Source organism: Coregonus lavaretus (genome assembly GCF_964263955.1).
Source record: "Coregonus lavaretus genome assembly, contig: HAP1_SCAFFOLD_8853, whole genome shotgun sequence".
Lineage (NCBI taxonomy): Eukaryota > Metazoa > Chordata > Actinopteri > Salmoniformes > Salmonidae > Coregonus > Coregonus lavaretus.
The window spans coordinates 1-18595 of record NW_028157895.1 but is presented as its reverse complement, the minus strand read 5'-3'; the positions used below and the strand labels follow the sequence as shown (position 1 = coordinate 18595).

The 18595-nt window shown below is 42.0% G+C and overlaps 1 protein-coding gene across 1 annotated transcript; it reads right to left on the bottom strand.

The window, feature by feature from the left end:
- Positions 1-1725: 1725 nt before the first annotated feature.
- Positions 1726-18589, bottom strand: LOC311124664 (adenylate cyclase type 2-like; the record flags this gene model as incomplete). Its single annotated transcript, XM_084198772.1, has 12 exons — positions 18522-18589; positions 18220-18352; positions 17868-18044; positions 17735-17775; positions 17104-17184; positions 16516-16585; positions 16203-16300; positions 13254-13338; positions 10419-10559; positions 8954-9070; positions 5996-6180; positions 1726-1810 (listed from the first exon to the last, which is right to left on the bottom strand). Coding segments are annotated over exons 1-12 (1236 nt in total), but the record flags the coding sequence as incomplete, so codon positions are not given.
- Positions 18590-18595: the final 6 nt, after the last annotated feature.

Below are 18595 nucleotides of genomic sequence, written 5' to 3'. Positions count from 1 at the left end.
GAAGGCCTAGTAACTAGGCCAGGCAGGAACAGTGGTATTATGAGAGGCTGTTTAGTACGCAACTAGCTAATGATGGTTAATTGATGAATCATTCATCTGTTCTTCAGGGATTCATCATTACCTCAGGTTTACAGCTAGATGCTGCAAGGGAGGACTATTTAACACCTCCAGGAAGGATTTGAAATAAACAAACAGGCAAAAAATGTAAAATCTTTTCAAATACAGCTAACCAAATACACTAATTAAATTAAACATGTGTGTCATCCCCAAAACACAGCCCCTACCCTTCTGGTGACTATAACCCAGTTTGACAACAGGAGGAACTGTATGGGCCGGCTCTTGTCCACTGGGGACGGTATATTTGGGTACACAAGACTGTCCAGGACATCTGACTCTGAACAGCTCTGACGGATGGTACCCCAGAGCAGCGGCATGGGCAGAAATCTGTTGATGGCATAAAAGCCTACCCTATACAGCAAATTCTCCAGTGTTAAATGTAACACTGGGCCAGTGTCTATATGGGTCCACACTTTTGAGTGTTCAATTAATACTGTACTTAGTGCTGCTGATGCTGTTACACTTTGTCACTGTTAGGGAATTAACACTTTGAGTGTTATGCAATAATACCTCATATAGTATTTTAACACTAGGAAGTATATATAGTTTACACCAATGGTGCTATGCAATAACACCTTATAAAGTATTTTTAACACTAGGAAGTGTTTTAACACTAGTGCACAAAACATTAGGAACACCTTCCTAATATTGAGTTGCACCTCCCCCTTTTGCCTCAATTCATTAGGGCATGGAATCTACAAGGTGTCGAAAGCATTCCACAGGGATGCTGGCCCATGTTGACTCCAATGCTTCCCATAGTTGTGTTAAGTTAGCTGGATATCCTTTTGGTGGTGGACCATTCTTGATACACACAGGAAACTGTTGAGCGTGAAAAACCCAGCAGCGTTGCAGTTCTTGACACACTCAAACCGGTGCGCCTGGCACCTACTACCATACCCTGTTCAAAGGCACTTATTTTGTCTTGCCCATTCAACCTCGGAATGGCCCACACACACAATCCATATCTCATTGTCTCAAGGCTTAAACATCCTCATCTAGAGTCTATTGATGCACCGGTGCGTCAATCTAAGTAACATAATTTAAAAAATCCCCATCAAAATCTGTCAGCTACAGATATCAGTGGTGGAAGGTGGCCGAGCTACAGCGGTGTTTGTCAGATCATGAGACATCCCGAAAATCGGTCTTCTCACAAAAACGTCTGACCTACAAACTAATATGACCACTCTATGGAAAGATGAGACTCAATACAATGCAAAATATATGAAAATGGCTGTGTCCCTTCCCCTTAATTAACATAACCATAGACCACTTAAACTGGTACAACACCAAAAATTCACTTTTTGAGTGAATTGTAGAGTTATAACCCATGACCGTGTTAGTGACAGAGACATGGTTGTTGAATTTGTTAATTTTCAGTCCTGTGGATTTCCTACTGTAGGCTAATATTATCATTACAATTAAACTGTTTATGACAATACATTATGTATATCATAAGGCCTAACCCCCCCCCCCCCCCCCCCTCACTCTTCCATCTGTTTGAACTACTGAATTCTATTTTCACCTGCCAACACTGAAGCAGGCAGAAGTCAGTTGTTACATAGCTACTACATAGTTACTACATGGTTATTCCATAGCTATAACAGGTACCTGTCGTGCTAACACCAGTAGAGTGATGAAGAAGATGAAGAGAGAAACAGAACCCATCGTCTTCAGATCCTTTAGAATGCCTGGCCTGAGAAGAGAGGGATGAGGAGAGAGAGAAAGAGAGAGATAAAAAGAGATGAAAGAAAGAAAGAACAACAACAAAATAATGAAAGTCTGTCACCAGCTGAAAGCTCAACTTTCTATCGATGTAATAACTTCATCGGTCTTAGGAGTGAATCCCCTGCTCTGTTCTCTCTCTCTCTCTCTCTCTTTAACTGTCACTCATATCAGCAAAATCAATTCCACTCTATCAACACAAAAACCCAATATCATAGAACCTGTCAGTCATGATCGCAGCAACAATTACCCTGGTAACCAAGTTCTATTCCATAGTGACAACCACTCTGGCCACTCTATCATAAAGCCAAATTGGTGGAGTGCTGCAGAAATGGTTGTCCTTCTGGAAGGTTCTCATCTCCACAGAGGCACTCTGGAGCTTTGTCAGAGTGACCATCAGGTTCTTGGTCACCTCCCTGACCAACGCCCTTCTCCCCCGATTGCTCAGTTTGACCGAGCGGCCAGCTCCAGGAAGAGTCTTGGTGGTTCCAAACTTCTTCCATTTAAGAATGATGGAAGCCACTGTGTTCTTGTGGACCTTCAATGCTGCAGACATTTTTTGGTACCCTTCCCCTGATGTGTGCCTCCACACAATCCTGTCTCGGAGCTCTACGGACAAAGGCTTGGTTTTTGCTCTGACATGCACTGTCAACTGTGGGACCTTATATAGAGAGATGTGTGCCTTTCCAAACCATGTCCAATCAATTGAATTTACCACAGGTGGACTCCAATCAAGTTGCAGAAACATCTCAAGGATGATCAATGGAAACAGGATGCACCTGAGCTCAATTTTGAGTCTCATAGCAAAGGGTCTGAATACTTATGTAAATAAGGTATTTCTGTTTTTTATTTTTAATACATTTACTAACGTTTCAAAAAACCTGTTTTTGCTTTGTCATTATGGGGTATTGTGTGTAGATTGATGAGGAAATGTTTTGTTTAATCCATTTTAGAATAAAGCTGTAAGGTAACAAAATGTGGAAAAAGGGAAGAGGTCTGAATACTTTCCGAATGCACTGTATATACTACACAGTGACACATCCAGCCCAAAGCAGGAGGTTTAAAAAAGTATTAGTAGTTGCCAAAGTTCCGGAGCATGATTTTAACAGTGTGTGTGTGTGTGTGTGTGTGTGTGTGTGTGTGTGTGTGTGTGTGTGTGTGTGTGCGCGCACAGCAAAATCAATATATATATATATATATATATCAATATTTAACTCAGAAAGTGTAAAATGTACACTATTTTCAGTGAACATATGAGCTGGTGTTAAAATAACACTTTTGAAAGTGTTAAAGATTTAACTCTATTGCAGTGTTCCCCATTTAACTCTTAAAGTGTTTAAATTAACTTGATTGTGATGTTTGCATAGCTCTACTGTAGAGTAATACGCAACACCTACAGTGTAAAACATGACACTTGATTTAGAGTAAACTGGACTCACTTTGCTTAGTGCTGACACTGTTACACTTTCTCAATGTAGGAAATTAACACCTGTAGTGTTACTGTAAATCATGGGTGTTGTTTTAACACTGTATGGTATAAAGTCTAATATGCATATTTCCTAAGGTGCCTTTTTTTCCGAGTGAATTGTCGAGTTACCACCCATGACTGTATTTGTTAGTGAAAGAGACATGGTTATTGAATTATTTCCTTTTAAAGGCCTGTGGCTTTCACCAAGTAGGTACCTAGGTGAATGACATCATTCAAATTAAACTATATGACAATACATATATCATAAGGCCTTACTTTGATGGCCTAGTTTTACCCTAACACAGTGGTGTTAGGAAACTCCTGGTTTACAGGCCACATCAGGCCTGCAAGTCACATTATGCTGGCTTGCAAAGTGATGTGTAATTCCTATTGGAATCCAGCCAGAGTTAGGATATCCAACAGATGGAACAACTGTCAGGGTTAGGAAAGTTGTTAAGAAGACTACCTAAACCCTTTAAACTGGATCAACCATTTCAGTAATGGGTGCAATGTAATTGATGTGTGCATGTGTGCTTCAGTGTTAATTTTGTCAACTAAAATAGTGATATTTTCAGTGGCAATTGAGGAGAAGATAACTGACTAAATAGACCCAGAAAAAACTGTAACTAAATTTAAATTATGTTTAATTTGAGTTGACGAAAGCGAGATGAGACTAAGTTATCTCTGTGACTAAAATCAAGAGTTTTTGGAGAGATTGAGATCTTTTAGGTTATTTGCAATTTGGCGGTGTGGTGGCACAACAGCGGCAACAAATCATTGATGCAAATAAGGCATACTCTCCATGGCTACTCTTCCGGTGGTAAAAGCTCCCAGTAGAAAAAGGGCTGATGTTTGGAGCCACTTTATCGTGTAGATTCAAACAAGACCGAATGCAACATTTCCACAGAAGAAGACAGCGTTTGCACCCACAAGTTGACGGAGAAAAATACTACCAACCTCAAGAGACATCTGAAAGAGCTTCCTCCCAATATATATGCTCAGCTAAGCTAATAACAGATGGATCATGTAGCTAGTAGTTTGCTGCAACCTATCAGGCCACTACTTATGACACAACTTTGATTGCAATATAGCTACAGTATGTGAAGGGGAAAGGGCTCCAGATTGCAATCATTTAGTAGCATTTTACAACCCTTTCACTTGGCTGTGCATGTTACATTTGTAATTGCTCACTCAAAAGTTTCAAAACGTCCTATTTTTTGGGTGGCTAAAACCATGATTTGGTCAAACAGAAAAGTGCATTATTCTCATGATTCCTGTAATTAAAGTGTCTGCCCAGCCTCTGGGTCTGTTCCACTGGGGCCTGCTGCTGTTGAGAGAGCCACTTGATGTGCGCTCTGGGAGAGAGAAAAAAGGCTACTGATTGTATAATATTTCAAAATCCAATTGTGGGAAATTCATAGCTTTGGGAGCAACTAGTGATGTCCTCAGCTTTTACTGTACTTTTTATTTGTAATCTCTTAATATCGAGGTCAATAGCAACTATTTTACAACCAAGATATTTGGTATGGCTTAAGCATATCAAAGCACACGAAATACGCAATAGCCCATCAGCCATTGCGAGTGCACAGGGTAGCAGGGCTACAACTGCAACGTTTTTTTTTAGGACAGCACATTTAATGTTAATTAATACATGACTACTAGCAGTGGGTATTATAGTTAGTGTTAGCGATCTAGCTAATGTGTTTTGAGTTTTTACTTCCTCATGTGGTGAATAAGTCCCAAAATAAATTAGCCTATATATCATAGAGCACATAAAGATGTAGTGAAATTCATCTCTATTGAACAAAAATTCTAGAGCACTATTGTAACAGTAAAATATAAAACCAATACCCTATTGTCAACTCACAATTCATAACAATCACTGGATTAGGTTGCTCATCAAAATATCTTGAATCATGCATTTCTGCTTGGACATGTTAGATGAAACAATGTATCTATTGAATAGCCTACCATCTTAGTGGTCTATTACACAGTCTAAAGCACTGTGAATGACTTTATAAGGTGAATTATAACAAATGTTTTCTATTGCGTGACACCGCAGAAAAAAATTGGTGCGACCAAATCACAGGCTGGTACCACTGAAAAAGTTGGTGGCACTGTTAGTCTGGAGTCCTGTCAAGGGGTGTGATTTTCTAATCTGCTGCAGAGTAATGTGTTATTCTGCCAATTTGGCCGTTGGGAAGAAAATCATGCGATAGGATTTTATACAGAAAGATATGTTGGTAGGACAAGGCTATGTATGTTTGTGCACATGGAAGTCAGTGATTTATGTTTACTATAGGTTAATGAGGCAATACAAATGTGATGTGACTAAAATATGACTAAAATGGCCTACTGTTTTCGTCATTTTGACAATAACTAGACTAAATCATTATTCAAATTATATTTTTGTCATTATTAACACTGGTGTGCTTGCTCGTCTCTCTACCTTACACACATCCACAGTTATTCCCTAAAGGCTGTGTGTCTGTGGCTTTTACCCTATACAGTATATAACATCAGGGCCAAAGGAAGGGACAATTGTGTGACACCAGGGTTTTCATTAAAGGAACGCTGTCTCTCTAACCTGTTTTCTGTGTGTGTGTGTGTGTGTGTGTGTGTGTGTGTGTGTGTGTGTGTGTGTGTGTGTGTGTGTGTGTGTGTGTGTGTGTGTGTGTGTGTGTGTACCTGTCCAGCGTCTGTGTGCTGTAGAGTGCAGTACTGTATCCGTCCAGCAGGGGTGCATGTGTCTGGAGGATGATGATGTTGTAGATCACCATGGCAACTAACATGACAACCATCTTCAGCTCATAGTTGATCCTCAGGAACACAGAACACGACACCAGACCCAGGATACAACAGTAGATAAAATACTACAGAGAGAGAGAGACAGAGAGAGAGAGGGAAGGAGAAAAGGAGGGCAGGAGTTAGAGAGAGAGAAGATGTGGGAGGGGGAGAGAGAAGAGAGGGACAGAGAGAAGAGAGGAGGGGGAAGAGAGAAGAGAGGGAGAAAGAGGAGGGGGAAAGAAGGGATAAATGAAGTCGATAAAACACTGACAGAGAGATGTTATATTCAATCTTTTGAGATGATGTAGAGAGATGGAGAGAGTCAAACTGCAGACTACACTCCACTTAATGAGTAGCAAGCCATAACAACAGTTCCTCCCAAAAATGGGCAGTCAACATTTTTCCCTCAAAACTATAATGGACATCGTATATCGTGGCCTATAAAAAGGGAATATGGCTCTTTATGTGCTCAGTATCACGTCACTGAATGGTCTTTGGCTAGGGAGTAGGAGGGAGGGAGGGAGGGAGGGAGGGAGGAACAGCAATTAAGAGGGAAAGGAAGAAATGAAGACTAACTGAGCCTGTGGAGAGCAGGGAATCAGGACTAGCTATTACTGGCTGATGTGTAGAGGCCCCTATGCACTAGGGTAAACACCATTACATTTAGAAGATAGGAGACATGGGTCTGGGCTATTAGCAAAGAGAGGTGTGTAAGTGAAAAGAAAAGAGAGAAAAAATAAATAAATAGTACTGATGCAGATAATAGAGGGAATTGGTTCCCAGTCAAGACTAACAGCGAAGAGAGGTGTGTGAATGAAAGTTTAGCCTGAACTAGAAGTGGGGGCCACATTAAATCAGATTGCGGGCTGTGAATGGCCACATGGTCACATGTATCAGACATGTGAAAAGTAGATAACCACAATTATTCAAAAGAAATGGGTCTATACTATAAAGAACGTCTATTTAGAAAATAGGGGGATAAGATTGAGGTGTTGGACACTATGGAGGAGGGTAATGATGTGTAAGATATTATTGTTAACTATTAGATAAACTTGTGCACAGAACATGAAAAATAAGAAGGAAAACTGTGTCTGAAAAACGGTACAATGGACTGGATCTGTTCATTTTTTCAGTTCATTTATGAGTTCCTTGAGGCGTAAAACATCAGTAGTAAGCCTATTGAGCCCTATCACCAAGGCTGTTCTCTAGTGCTGATAACCATCACTATATCAATACTAAATCTCAGGAGGACAGAGTTTTTTTTTCTAACAGACATAGATAACCTTGCCTCAGACGTAGCTAGGAGCGAGTGAGTATGTGTGAGGTGCAGGTTGGTTCGAATCCAGGCTCTGTCGTAGCCGGCCGCGACCGGGAGAGCCATGGGGCGGCGTCGTCCAGGGTAAGGGAGGGAATGGCCTGAAGGGATGTAGCTCAGTTGGTAGAGCTTGGCGTTTGCAACGCCAGGGTTGTGGGTTCGATTCCCACGGGGGGCCAGTATGAAAAAAAATTATGTATGCACTCACTAACTGTAAGTCACTCTGGATAAGAGTGTCTGCTAAATTACTAAAATGTAAGTGTGTGAAGCAAGGCAGGAAGCCGAGGGCTGTAATTCAAATGCAATTGAGGGAAAAACACAGTTGTGACAGCACACCAGATGCAAGCCATGAACTTGAACTACTTTGGACTTTTGAGATGAAGGACAGGAGACAAGGAGAGGAAGCCACTTTAGACTATTGAGATACTATCCAAGTCAACAGCCAGGCCACTTCTAGATCCCTCTCGCATGTGCGAGCGTTGCAAAATAAATGTACACATACATGTTATTCAATCATTGCACCCACACTGCTTGCGCGCGTCAACGAGCCTCTGCGTGGCCAGGCACTAAAATAGAACTTGGTTCTATTTGAGACGCTCAACGCGCTGCAGGTCCTGCCTCTCCCATCTCCTCATTGGTTTTTAGGAGCATCTACCCACGTGGGTGATTGAAAGATGAACTGAGGTCTACGCTCCAGTCCAGTTGGTTGTGGTAATGCACCATAAAGTTGGTTGCCAACCGCCATATAAAGTCCAAAGAAGAAGAAGAAGCCTGAAGGAGGAGAGATTACTAGAAAACAAACTTTTACCATTTTATCTGTGGATTAATTGTCTTGTGCATTTCAGGTAAAATAACAACCCAATGTTTATATCCTAGGACAAAATAGCTGGTAACAGCAAGCTAGCTAGCTAAATTGCCATAAATGTTTAATGCTTTTCAACCTGTCCCCAAATTAATATAATTGGTTCAGAGTTTATTTAGATATTTCAACCTGCGTGTCCTGATCGCGTCTGGTGTGGGGGGACAAAATCAACTTGCGTGCGTGCGGTCTGGGTAGCATGTCAGTGTCACAATGACACATTGATAGTAGCACAGTGTCTCTATGCTAACTGTCAAATGTTGTAAGCCTGCTGTGAAAATATCAAAAGTCTACAGTCACACACACACACACACACACACACACACACTGATTGATTGTGATTGATGTAACGCAACGTTATTGATAGGCAATGTAAACAAACATTACTTTTGTGGTCCTGGTTAAAGAAATGTGATTGTTGACTTAAAATACTGCACAAAGGAGTGATTTCTATAAAATAAATGTTCTGTTTCACACTCACCACATACTGTATGCTGCTGCTACTGTCTAGTATCTATCCTGTTGCCTAGTCACTTTATCCCTACCTATATGTACAGTACATTGCTATCTCAATTACCTCGTACCCCTGCACATGAATTAGTACTCCCTATATATAGCCATGTTATATTTACTCGTTATTGTTATTCGTTATTTTTTTGGTGCCTACGCTGGTAGATGTACTCACAGGCAGGTAGAATTTATTCCCATCCGTGAGGTGGGTGGAGCTGTGGGAGCTGAGCATGCTGTCATTGGTCAGGTTCATGATAGGGGGTGTGGTCAGAACCTCATCTTCCAGGAAGAACTGGAAACAGGTTTAGAGGAGAGGAGAAAGAAGAGGGGAGAAGATAAGTTATACTTTAGACACACTGGGCTGTATTCCAGTCTTCAGTGATATGTTGTTGTGTTGATAATATGTCCAGCTCTCCAGTCCCATAGCATTAATTATTTATCTTGATCCTGTTCTCTGGCACATGTAGCCAGGCGTTACACAATCATCCCAAGCCCAAATCCTCTTCCCAAGATGCACTGGGGCCCTGAGCAGAGTGCCCGCCGCCTGGCCCATTGACTGATCTCCATTCACAAGATTACCCATCAACCACTTCACATGACGGACAAGTGTGTGTCCCACTGGACGTGAGCAAGCGAGGGAGATAAACAATGACAGACTACTGTAGTGTACAGCCTCAACACCCTCTGGATGTAAATACAACCTCACCAAGACTTCCTCATGCACGCACACATGCACGCACGCACGCACACACACACACCTGTCCTCTCTCTGACTCTCTCTCTCCCTCCTCACCTCTCCTCCCTCCTAACACCAGATAGTTAATTAAAGCTCCATTTCCTCTTTTTAAATCTCAAATCACAGAGCTTTTAGAAAGGCTGCATTTTCACCTGCTCTCTTTCTAACCCCCCCCCCCCCCCCCCCCAAAGTTTGGACACACCTACTCATTCAAGGGTTTTTCTTTATTTTTACTATTTTTTAAATTGTAGAATAATAGTGAAGACATAACAACTATGAAATAACACATATGGAATCATGTAGTAACCAAAAAAGTCTTAAACAAATCAAAATATATTTTATATTTCAGATTCTTCAAATAGCCACCCTTTGCCTTGATGACAGCTTTGCACACTCTTGGCATTCTCCCAACCAGCTTCACCTGGAATGCTTTTCCAACTGTCTTGAAGGAGTTCCCACATATGCTGAGCACTTGTTGGCTGCTTTTCCTTCACTCTGCAGTCCGACTCATCCCAAACCATCTCAATTGGGTTGAGGTCAGGGGATTGTGGAGACCAGGTCATCTGATGCAGCACTCCATCACTCTCCTTCTTGGTAAAATAGCCCTTACACAGCCTGGAGATTTGTTGGGTCATTGTCCTGTTGAAAAACAAATGATAGTCCCACTAAGCCCAAACCAGATGGGATGGCGTATCGCTGTAGAATGCTGTGGTAGCCATGCTGGTTAAGTGTGCATTGAATTCTAAATAAATCACAGACAGTGTCACCAGCATATAGAAAACAGTAAAAATAAAGAAAAACCCTTGAATGAGTAGGTGTGTCCAAACTTTTGACTGGTACTGTACACACATATACACACACACTGACAAGTTCAACCAATAAAACCAGTAAATTGGTTCCTCACCATGTTGAAAACAGCCATGACAAGAATAACAGTGGTGGTTGTCATGGTGAGGACCAATCGGAGCCAGGGTTTGTTGGCGATGATGATGCGTGAGGAAGTAGGGAGCCAGGGGAGAGAGCACCACGATCCTTTACCTCCCTGCTGAGCGAGACAGAGAGAGGGAAGGAGGGAGGGACAGAGAGACAAGCAGGGGGACAGACAAAATGAGAGAGGGACAGGGAAAGAGAGAGAGTGAGAGTCAGATCCGAATAGTGAGGAAAACCTGAAACAGAGACAGAGAGAGAGAGAGAGAGAGAGAGAGAGAGAGAAAGATAGCTAGGGACAGTCCACTCTTGCCGTAGTGCAACGTGAGGAGAAGCCATGAAATGGAAGGCTGTAGGGGACAGAGAACAAACAACAGCTGCAGTAACAGATCTTCTGTCTGCATCAATACTCTCAACACCCCAGAGCAATTTACCTCCATCGATTTCCTCTCTACAACACCTCTTTGACACACCTTGACTCTCAACACACAACTTCCCTTGGCCAGGAAGAGAAAGCACCAGATAATAAAGGTTTATAATTTTGTTTATAATTCGCAATTCATCCATAGAAAACTGTTTGGTATGTTTGCAGTCCTGAGCACTACACTATACTATACTATACTATACTGTACTGTACTGTACTGTACTGTACTGTACTGTACTGTACTGTACTTTACTATACTTAAGCAATAAGGCACGCGGAGTGCCTGGATACAGCCCTTAGCCGTGGTATATTGGCCATATACCACAAACCTCAGAGGTGCCTTATTGCTATTATAAACTGGTTACCAACGTAATTAGAACAGTAAAAATACATGTTTTGTCATGCCCGTGGTATACCACGGCTGTCAGCCAATCAGTATTCAGGGCTCGAACCACCCAGTTTATAATATACAATATATACTATACTATACTATCCTATATACTATACACTATATTATACTTAAGCAATAATGCACGAGGAGGTGTGGTATATGGCCAATATACCACGGCTAAGGGCTGTTCTTATGCTTGACACAAAGAGGAGTGCCTGAATACAGCCCTTAGCCGTGGTATATTGGCCATATACCACACCTCCTCGTGCATTATTGCTTAAGTATAATATAGTGTATAGTATATAGGATAGTATAGTATAGTATATATTGTATATTATAAACTGGGTGGTTCGAGCCCTGAATACTGATTGGCTGAAAGCCGGGGTATATCAGACTGTATACCACGGGGATGACAAAACATGTATTTTTACAGTTCTAATTACGTTGGTAACCAGTTTATAAAAGCAATAAGGCACCTCGGAGGTTTGTAGTATATGGCCAATATACCACGGCTAAGGGCTGTTCTTATGCTTGACACAAAGAGGAGTGCCTGGATACAGCCCTTAGCCGTGGTATATTGGCCATATACTACAAACCTCCGAGGTGCCTTATTGCTTTTATAAACTGGTTACCAACGTAATTAGAACTGTAAAAATACATGTTTTGTCATCCCCGTGGTATACAGTCTGATATACCCCGGCTTTCAGCCAATCAGCATTCAGGGCTCGAACCACCCAGTTTATAATATACTATACTGTACTATACTATACCATGTCCTTCCTTCTCTCTTCACATGGTCACATGGTTTGGGTTGGCTCAGATATACAGAGACATTGTGAGACATCACAAATCATTTAAGGAGAAGTCTCAAGGTAGAATGCCATGCAGATAGACTGTTGTCTTTTAGACTGTTGTTGTATAATAATGTGTTCCACAAAAGATGACTGTCCTTCAAGCTCAATCACTCCTCCACTGTCTGGTCTCTGGTTAGAGTCATCAAGAGAATGAGAAAGGTGCTAATCGGTTCTTCCTGGTTTGTTAGTATTTCTTATCTTCATCTGACCCTGCTGCTATAACGACACACCTAAAGCCTGAGTGTGTGTGTGTGTGTGTGTGTGTGTGTGTGTGTGTGTGTGTGTGTGTGTGTGTGTGTGTGTGTGTGTGTGTGTGTGTGTGTGTGTGTGTGTGTGTGTGTGTGTGTGTGTGTGTGTGTGTGAATGTGTGTGTGTTTGTGTGTGTGTGTGTGCGCGCGCTGACGTCGCCAGTAGGCGCACACACAAACACAAACACACACACACAGTGTCTCAGGAGTAAATGGCGTTCTCTGTTCTCCAGTGTTGGTTTGACAGACACAGCTGTTGCAATCTGAGAATCCATCTCCCGTTAAATTAATGACACGGTGTGACTGCAATACCACACAGCTCTTTTAACAAAATATACTGTATTGTAAGCCTTCTCCATAGTTTCTCTCTTTCCCTCTCTCACGCTCTCTCACTCTATTTTTCTCTCTTCCTCCCTCTCTCTCCATCTCTCTCTATCTTCATGTCTCTTACTCTCTGGGTGGGGGGAGGTTACTATGGTGTTTTAAATCAAATGGCTTATTAAATAAAGACAAAAAGTATAAAGTGTCTCTCTTGCTCTATTCCTCTCTCTTCCTCCCTCTGCCTCCCCCTCTCTCTTCCCCCCTCTGTCTCCCCCTCTCTCTTACTCTAGCTTGCCCATTCCTCTCTTTTTTCACACTCTCTATCCATCTCTCTTCTTCTCTCTCCCTCCTCTTCTTCCATTTATCTTCCTCCCTCTCTCTCTTCCTCCATCTCTCCCTCTTTCTCTATCTGAATCCTCCCCTCCCTCTCCCTCTATATCCATCTCTCCTCCCTCTCTCTCTCTCTCTATCTATCTCTCTCTCTCAGTCTGTGATTGTGTTCCACACTCACATACAATAGACAGGATTTTAGGGTGTGTGTGTGTGTGTGTGTGTGTGTGTATGTGTAACTTACCAAGATGTGGCTAGAGAAACATATGACCAAAATCAGACCTAACAGGAGGAAAGACATGCCGAAGGAGATCCCCAACACTGCTGTTCTGTAACACACACACACACACACACACACACACACACACACACACACACACACACACACACACACACACACACACACACACACATACACAGTGTTTATTTTTGTGTCATTTATTTTTGTATTGCATTTTTAAACATACAATCTACCTGCAGTGAAGCTGCTCAACATTTACATTGCATTCAGTCATCCAGGAGACACTTCCATCCATAGCGACCCACATGAGCAACCAGGGTCAAGCTCCCCGCCCAAGGGCACAAGGACAGATCCCCCACCCAGTCGAACCGGGGACCCGAACCAGCGACCTCTCAGCCACCGGTCCAAGCTCCCAACCGCCAGGCCACCAACCATCCAAGATCCCCCTACAATTCCCCTTGAGAGCTGCATGGCATCAGCCTCAGGCAAACAGGCATTGGATGTAAGAATTGTCCTTTTTAGTGTCAGTTAAACTTATTTTTTCCTTTTTTTTTTTTAAACGTTTATCTTGACTGTCATTCTATCCACTGCCCAGCAACTTCACTCCCACTTGTCTCCAGTTCCACATCCCAACCCTCAGTTTCCCTCAGCCTATCCCACCTATCTCTGCTGGCCACCCTCTTCGGATTTCTACGCACCATATATCTTTCAACTATGCTGTGATGTTTAACATACAATTTGAATCTATCTAATTGAATTGAATCCACAGATTGCGAGTTGAAGATAGAATAACAGTGAATACATCAAAACTATGACGTAACACATATGGAATCATGTAGTAACCAAAAAAGTGTTAAACAAATCAAATAGTCACCCTTTGCCTTGATTACAGCTTTGCACACTCTTGGCATTCTCTCAACCAGCTTCACCTGGAATGCTTTTCCAACAGTCTTGAAGGAGTTCCCACATATGCTGAGCACTTGTTGGCTGCTTTTCCTTCACTCTGCGGTCCAACTCATCCCAAACCATCTCAATTGGGTTGAAGTTGGGTGATTGTGGAGGCCAGGTCATCTGATGCAGCACTTCATCATTCTCCTTCTTGGTCAAATAGCCCTTACACAGCCTGGAGGTGTGTTGGGTCAGTGTCCTGTTGAAAAACAAATGATAGTTCCACTAAGCCCAAACCAGATGGGATGGCGTATCGCTGCAGTATGCTGTGGTAGCCATGCTGGATAAGTGTGCCTTGAATTCTAAATAAATCACAGACAGTGTCACCAGCAAAGCACCCCCACATCATAACACCTCCTCCTCCATGCTTCACGGTGGGAAATACACATGCAGAGATCATCCGTTCACCCACACCGCGTTTCACAAAGACACGGCGGTTGGAACCAAAAATCTCAAATTTGGACTCCAGACCAAAGGACACATTTCCACCGGTCTAACGTCCATTGCTCGTGTTTCATGACCCAAGCAAGTCTCTTCTTCTTATTGGTGTCCTTTAGTAGTGGTTTCTTTGCAGCAATTCGACCATGAAGGCCTGATTCACACAGTCCCCTCTGAACAGTTGATGTTGAGATGTGTCTGTTACTTGAACTCTGTGAAGCATTTATTTGGGCTGCATGAGAGCCAGTTTCATCATAGCGCTTGATGGTTTTTGCGACTGCACTTTTCCGTATTGACTGACCTTCATGTCTTAAGGCAATGATGGACTGTCGTTTCTCTTTGCTTAATGATGGACTGTCATTTCTCTTTGCTTTGCCCCCCCCCCCACACACACACACACACCTTGTCACAACACAAATGATTGGCTCAAACGCATTAAGAAGGAAAGAAATTCCACAAATGAACTTTTAAGAAGGCACACTTGTTAATTGAAATGCATTCCAGGTGACTACCTAATGAAGCTGGTTGAGAGAATGCCAAGAGTGTGCAAAGCTGTCATCAAGACAAAGGGTGGCTATTTTAAGAATCTGAAATATAAAATCGATTTTGATTTGTTTAACACTTTGTTGGTTACTACATGATTCCATATGTGTTATTTTGTAGTTTTGATGTCTTCACTATTGTTCTACAATGTAGAAAATAGTAAAAATAAAGAAAAACCTTTGTAGGTGTTCTAAATCTTTTGACCGGTAGTGTAAGTAGACGGTTGATTTAAGCGTGTCATAAAACAATGATGTCATGTCTAAAATATATGATGCTTTTAGTATCTGGCTCTATGGCTCTACTACTCCTGGCTCCTGTAAACACAGACAATTAACTAAATGATGGACCTTTTTTCCTTTCATAATGAGGCTTCATCATCATCATTATCCTTGTCATCATCAAAGTAATATTCATAATCTTTATCATAATCATCATCATCATCATCCTCGATATCTCAGACCCAGATCTGTTGATTCACATTAAAACCATCATCAGATCTTCATATCTTTTCATCTGTGTTTTCTTTCTTTCTTTCTTTCTTTCTTTCTTTCTTTCTTTCTTTCTTTCTTTCTTTCTTTCTTTCTTTCTTTCTTTCTTTCTTTCTTTCTTTCTTTCTTTCTTTCTTTCTTTCTTTCTTTCTTTCTTTCTTTCTTTCTTTCTCTCCCTCTTAATTGCTGTCTCTTAATGTATATCATTTGCAGCTGCTATTAGGGACCTTATTGATGTGAGACTCAATTGATCAAATATTTATTTTGACTTGTCACACTGTAATTGCAATGTTCTGGGTTTTTATAGAGAAAAGAACACTGACTTCAATGGCTTTTGACACGACTAGTATTCCAACTGTGAGGGGTACTATAAGACCATACTATGCAGGTTGTATGCTAAGTAGTATCTGAACATTGGTGGGTACCATGAAGGGTACTATGAAAGGTACTGTGAAGAGTACAGATGCACAGGACAAGTACTGTTTCCATACTGTGAAGGGCGCTTTGAAGTGTACTAGGTAGGGACCAGACTTACTTGGGCAGGACCAGTATCTGCACTATGAAGATGCAGCAGAAGATGAGACAGGCACAGGTGACGTAGTATTTAAAGGCTGGCAGAGTGGTGGCTCGATACTGGGGACATCAACACACATGGTCAACAGGTGGTGGTCAAAATGAACCATTTTCACTGTAACTTCACAGTCTAACTCTGAATACTTTCACAGCAATCATTTTTTAAATGGAATCACTGCATGTTTGTCTGGGGCAACAGTGGACTAGTGGCACAATATGTCATATTCATTTGTGTTTTCATTTGACTGAACAGCAGTGTTGTTGTCCTACAGTACCTCCTTCTCCAGAATCTTGTTGTGAAAGAACAGTGAGATCCTCTGGATGTCCTCAGACTTCAGCCACTGCCTACAGAGAAGAGAACACAGAGACACAGACAGCGATTCACACAGACACTAGCAATCCATCAGTGACATTATTAAGACACGTCCACTTCAGAATTTCCTCCTTCCAACCATAATTTCAATGTATTTGTGAGTTGTTGTTTTTTCCATTACACATCATGTTTTTAATAACTATTGTTTCGTTTGTTATTGTATGTTGTTCTTTAAGTATCTGCACTCCTGCCTACATAAATCCCCCTTGTGGGATAAAGGACGTATTTTGATTTTAATTTAATTTAACGTAAATCCACTTGTCACATAATTGTTGGTGAGGTACTGAACTAAGTGATTCATACAAATGATTATACAACACACTTTTCACAAGGACTCAAAGAGCTTTAGTTAATAAGGTGGTGAACTCACCTCATCCACCACCAACGTGAAGCACCTATCTAACTCGGTGATGCATAACATCCTTTCGTGCCAGAAAATGTCTGTCAATGTTCTAGAAATAGAATAAATCAGGTGTGTAGTAGTACTAACTTTTGTGAGTTGATGCCGTCGATGGTTCTGATCATCCTCTCTTCCAGTTCCTCTTCAAACCGTCTCTTCTGAGATTTAGTCCTGAGGGGATACGGAACACACAGTATGTTGAGTATGTTGAACAATATTCTATCCTGTGGTGTTGTGGTCTTAAGACGTGACTGGTGTAAAAGAAAGATGACTGATCTGTAGGGGTAAAGTCTGGTGGTCGGGTGTAAAGGAAAGATGACTGATCTGTAGGGGTAAAGTCTGGTGGTCGGGTGTAAAGGAAAGATGACTGATCTGTAGGGGTAAAGTCTGGTGGTCTGGTGTAAAGGAAAGATGACTGATCTGTAGGGGTAAAGTCTGGTGATCGGGTGTAAAGGAAAGATGACTGATCTGTAGGGGTAAAGTCTGGTGGTCGGGTGTAAAGGAAAGATGACTGATCTGTAGGGGTAAAGTCTGGTGGTCGGGTGTAAAGGAAAGATGACTGATCTGTAGGGGTAAAGTCTGGTGGTCGGGTGTAAAGGAAAGATGACTGATCTGTAGGGGTAAAGTCTGGTGGTCGGGTGTAAAGGAAAGATGACTGATCTGTAGGGGTAAAGTCTGGTGGTCTGGTGTAAAGGAAAGATGACTGATCTTTAAGTCTCACCTCTCTCTTCTCTGGTAGTGATACTGGCCCATTGGAACATCCTGAAACACACAATCACAGAAGGTGAGGCTGGACACGAGTGTGTGTGTTTCTGTGTGTGTGTTTATGTATGTGTGTTTATATGTGTACTCACCGTAGTGTTTATCTTGCCGTTGTCAGTGGTCATGCTGTCTCGATGGTGCAGGTTAGCAAAAGGTTTGGCCGCCCCCCAGGACTCCAGGTACCGAGTCATTCTGACCGATGCCCTCATCTTCCCTCCGTCCAAAGAGGAACGAGAACGCGCGCACAGGTGGGGACTCCGCCTTTCAGCCTGGACAACCAATCAGGTTGGAGAAAGTCAAACTTGTTTCTTTTTTTTCTTTAAGATCTATTGATCAATTCAATCAAACAGCTATTGTAGTATTTATGCATTATTAACAGTAGTATATAAACAATAAATTGTGTTTGTGTGTTGACCGCGTTTGGACCACATTCTCAGGTCTCACCTTGGGGTTGATGACCAGGTAAGTGATCACTCCGTGTTCCTTCAGGTAAAAGTCTCTACTCTGTCCCTCCCCTGGTTCCACCTTATAGGACCCCTTCAGATGCTCCAATGTTACTGAGGAGATATGGACACGCCTTGGGGAGGAGAGAAGAAGTGAGAGGGAGGAAGAGAGAGGAAAAGAAGGGGGGGGGGGGGGGGGGGGTGACGCTGTGAATAATAATCATAAGCCAAATGGTTTGAAAATACAAATAAGTCTTGGGAATTATTTTAAGAAACAGCAGACCCCCTATTGGTTGATCTTACCCTGGCACGCCCCCTGCCTCCATGTGATTGGCTAAAGTGACGTCATGTGACCAGACATCGTACTGCCACTTCTG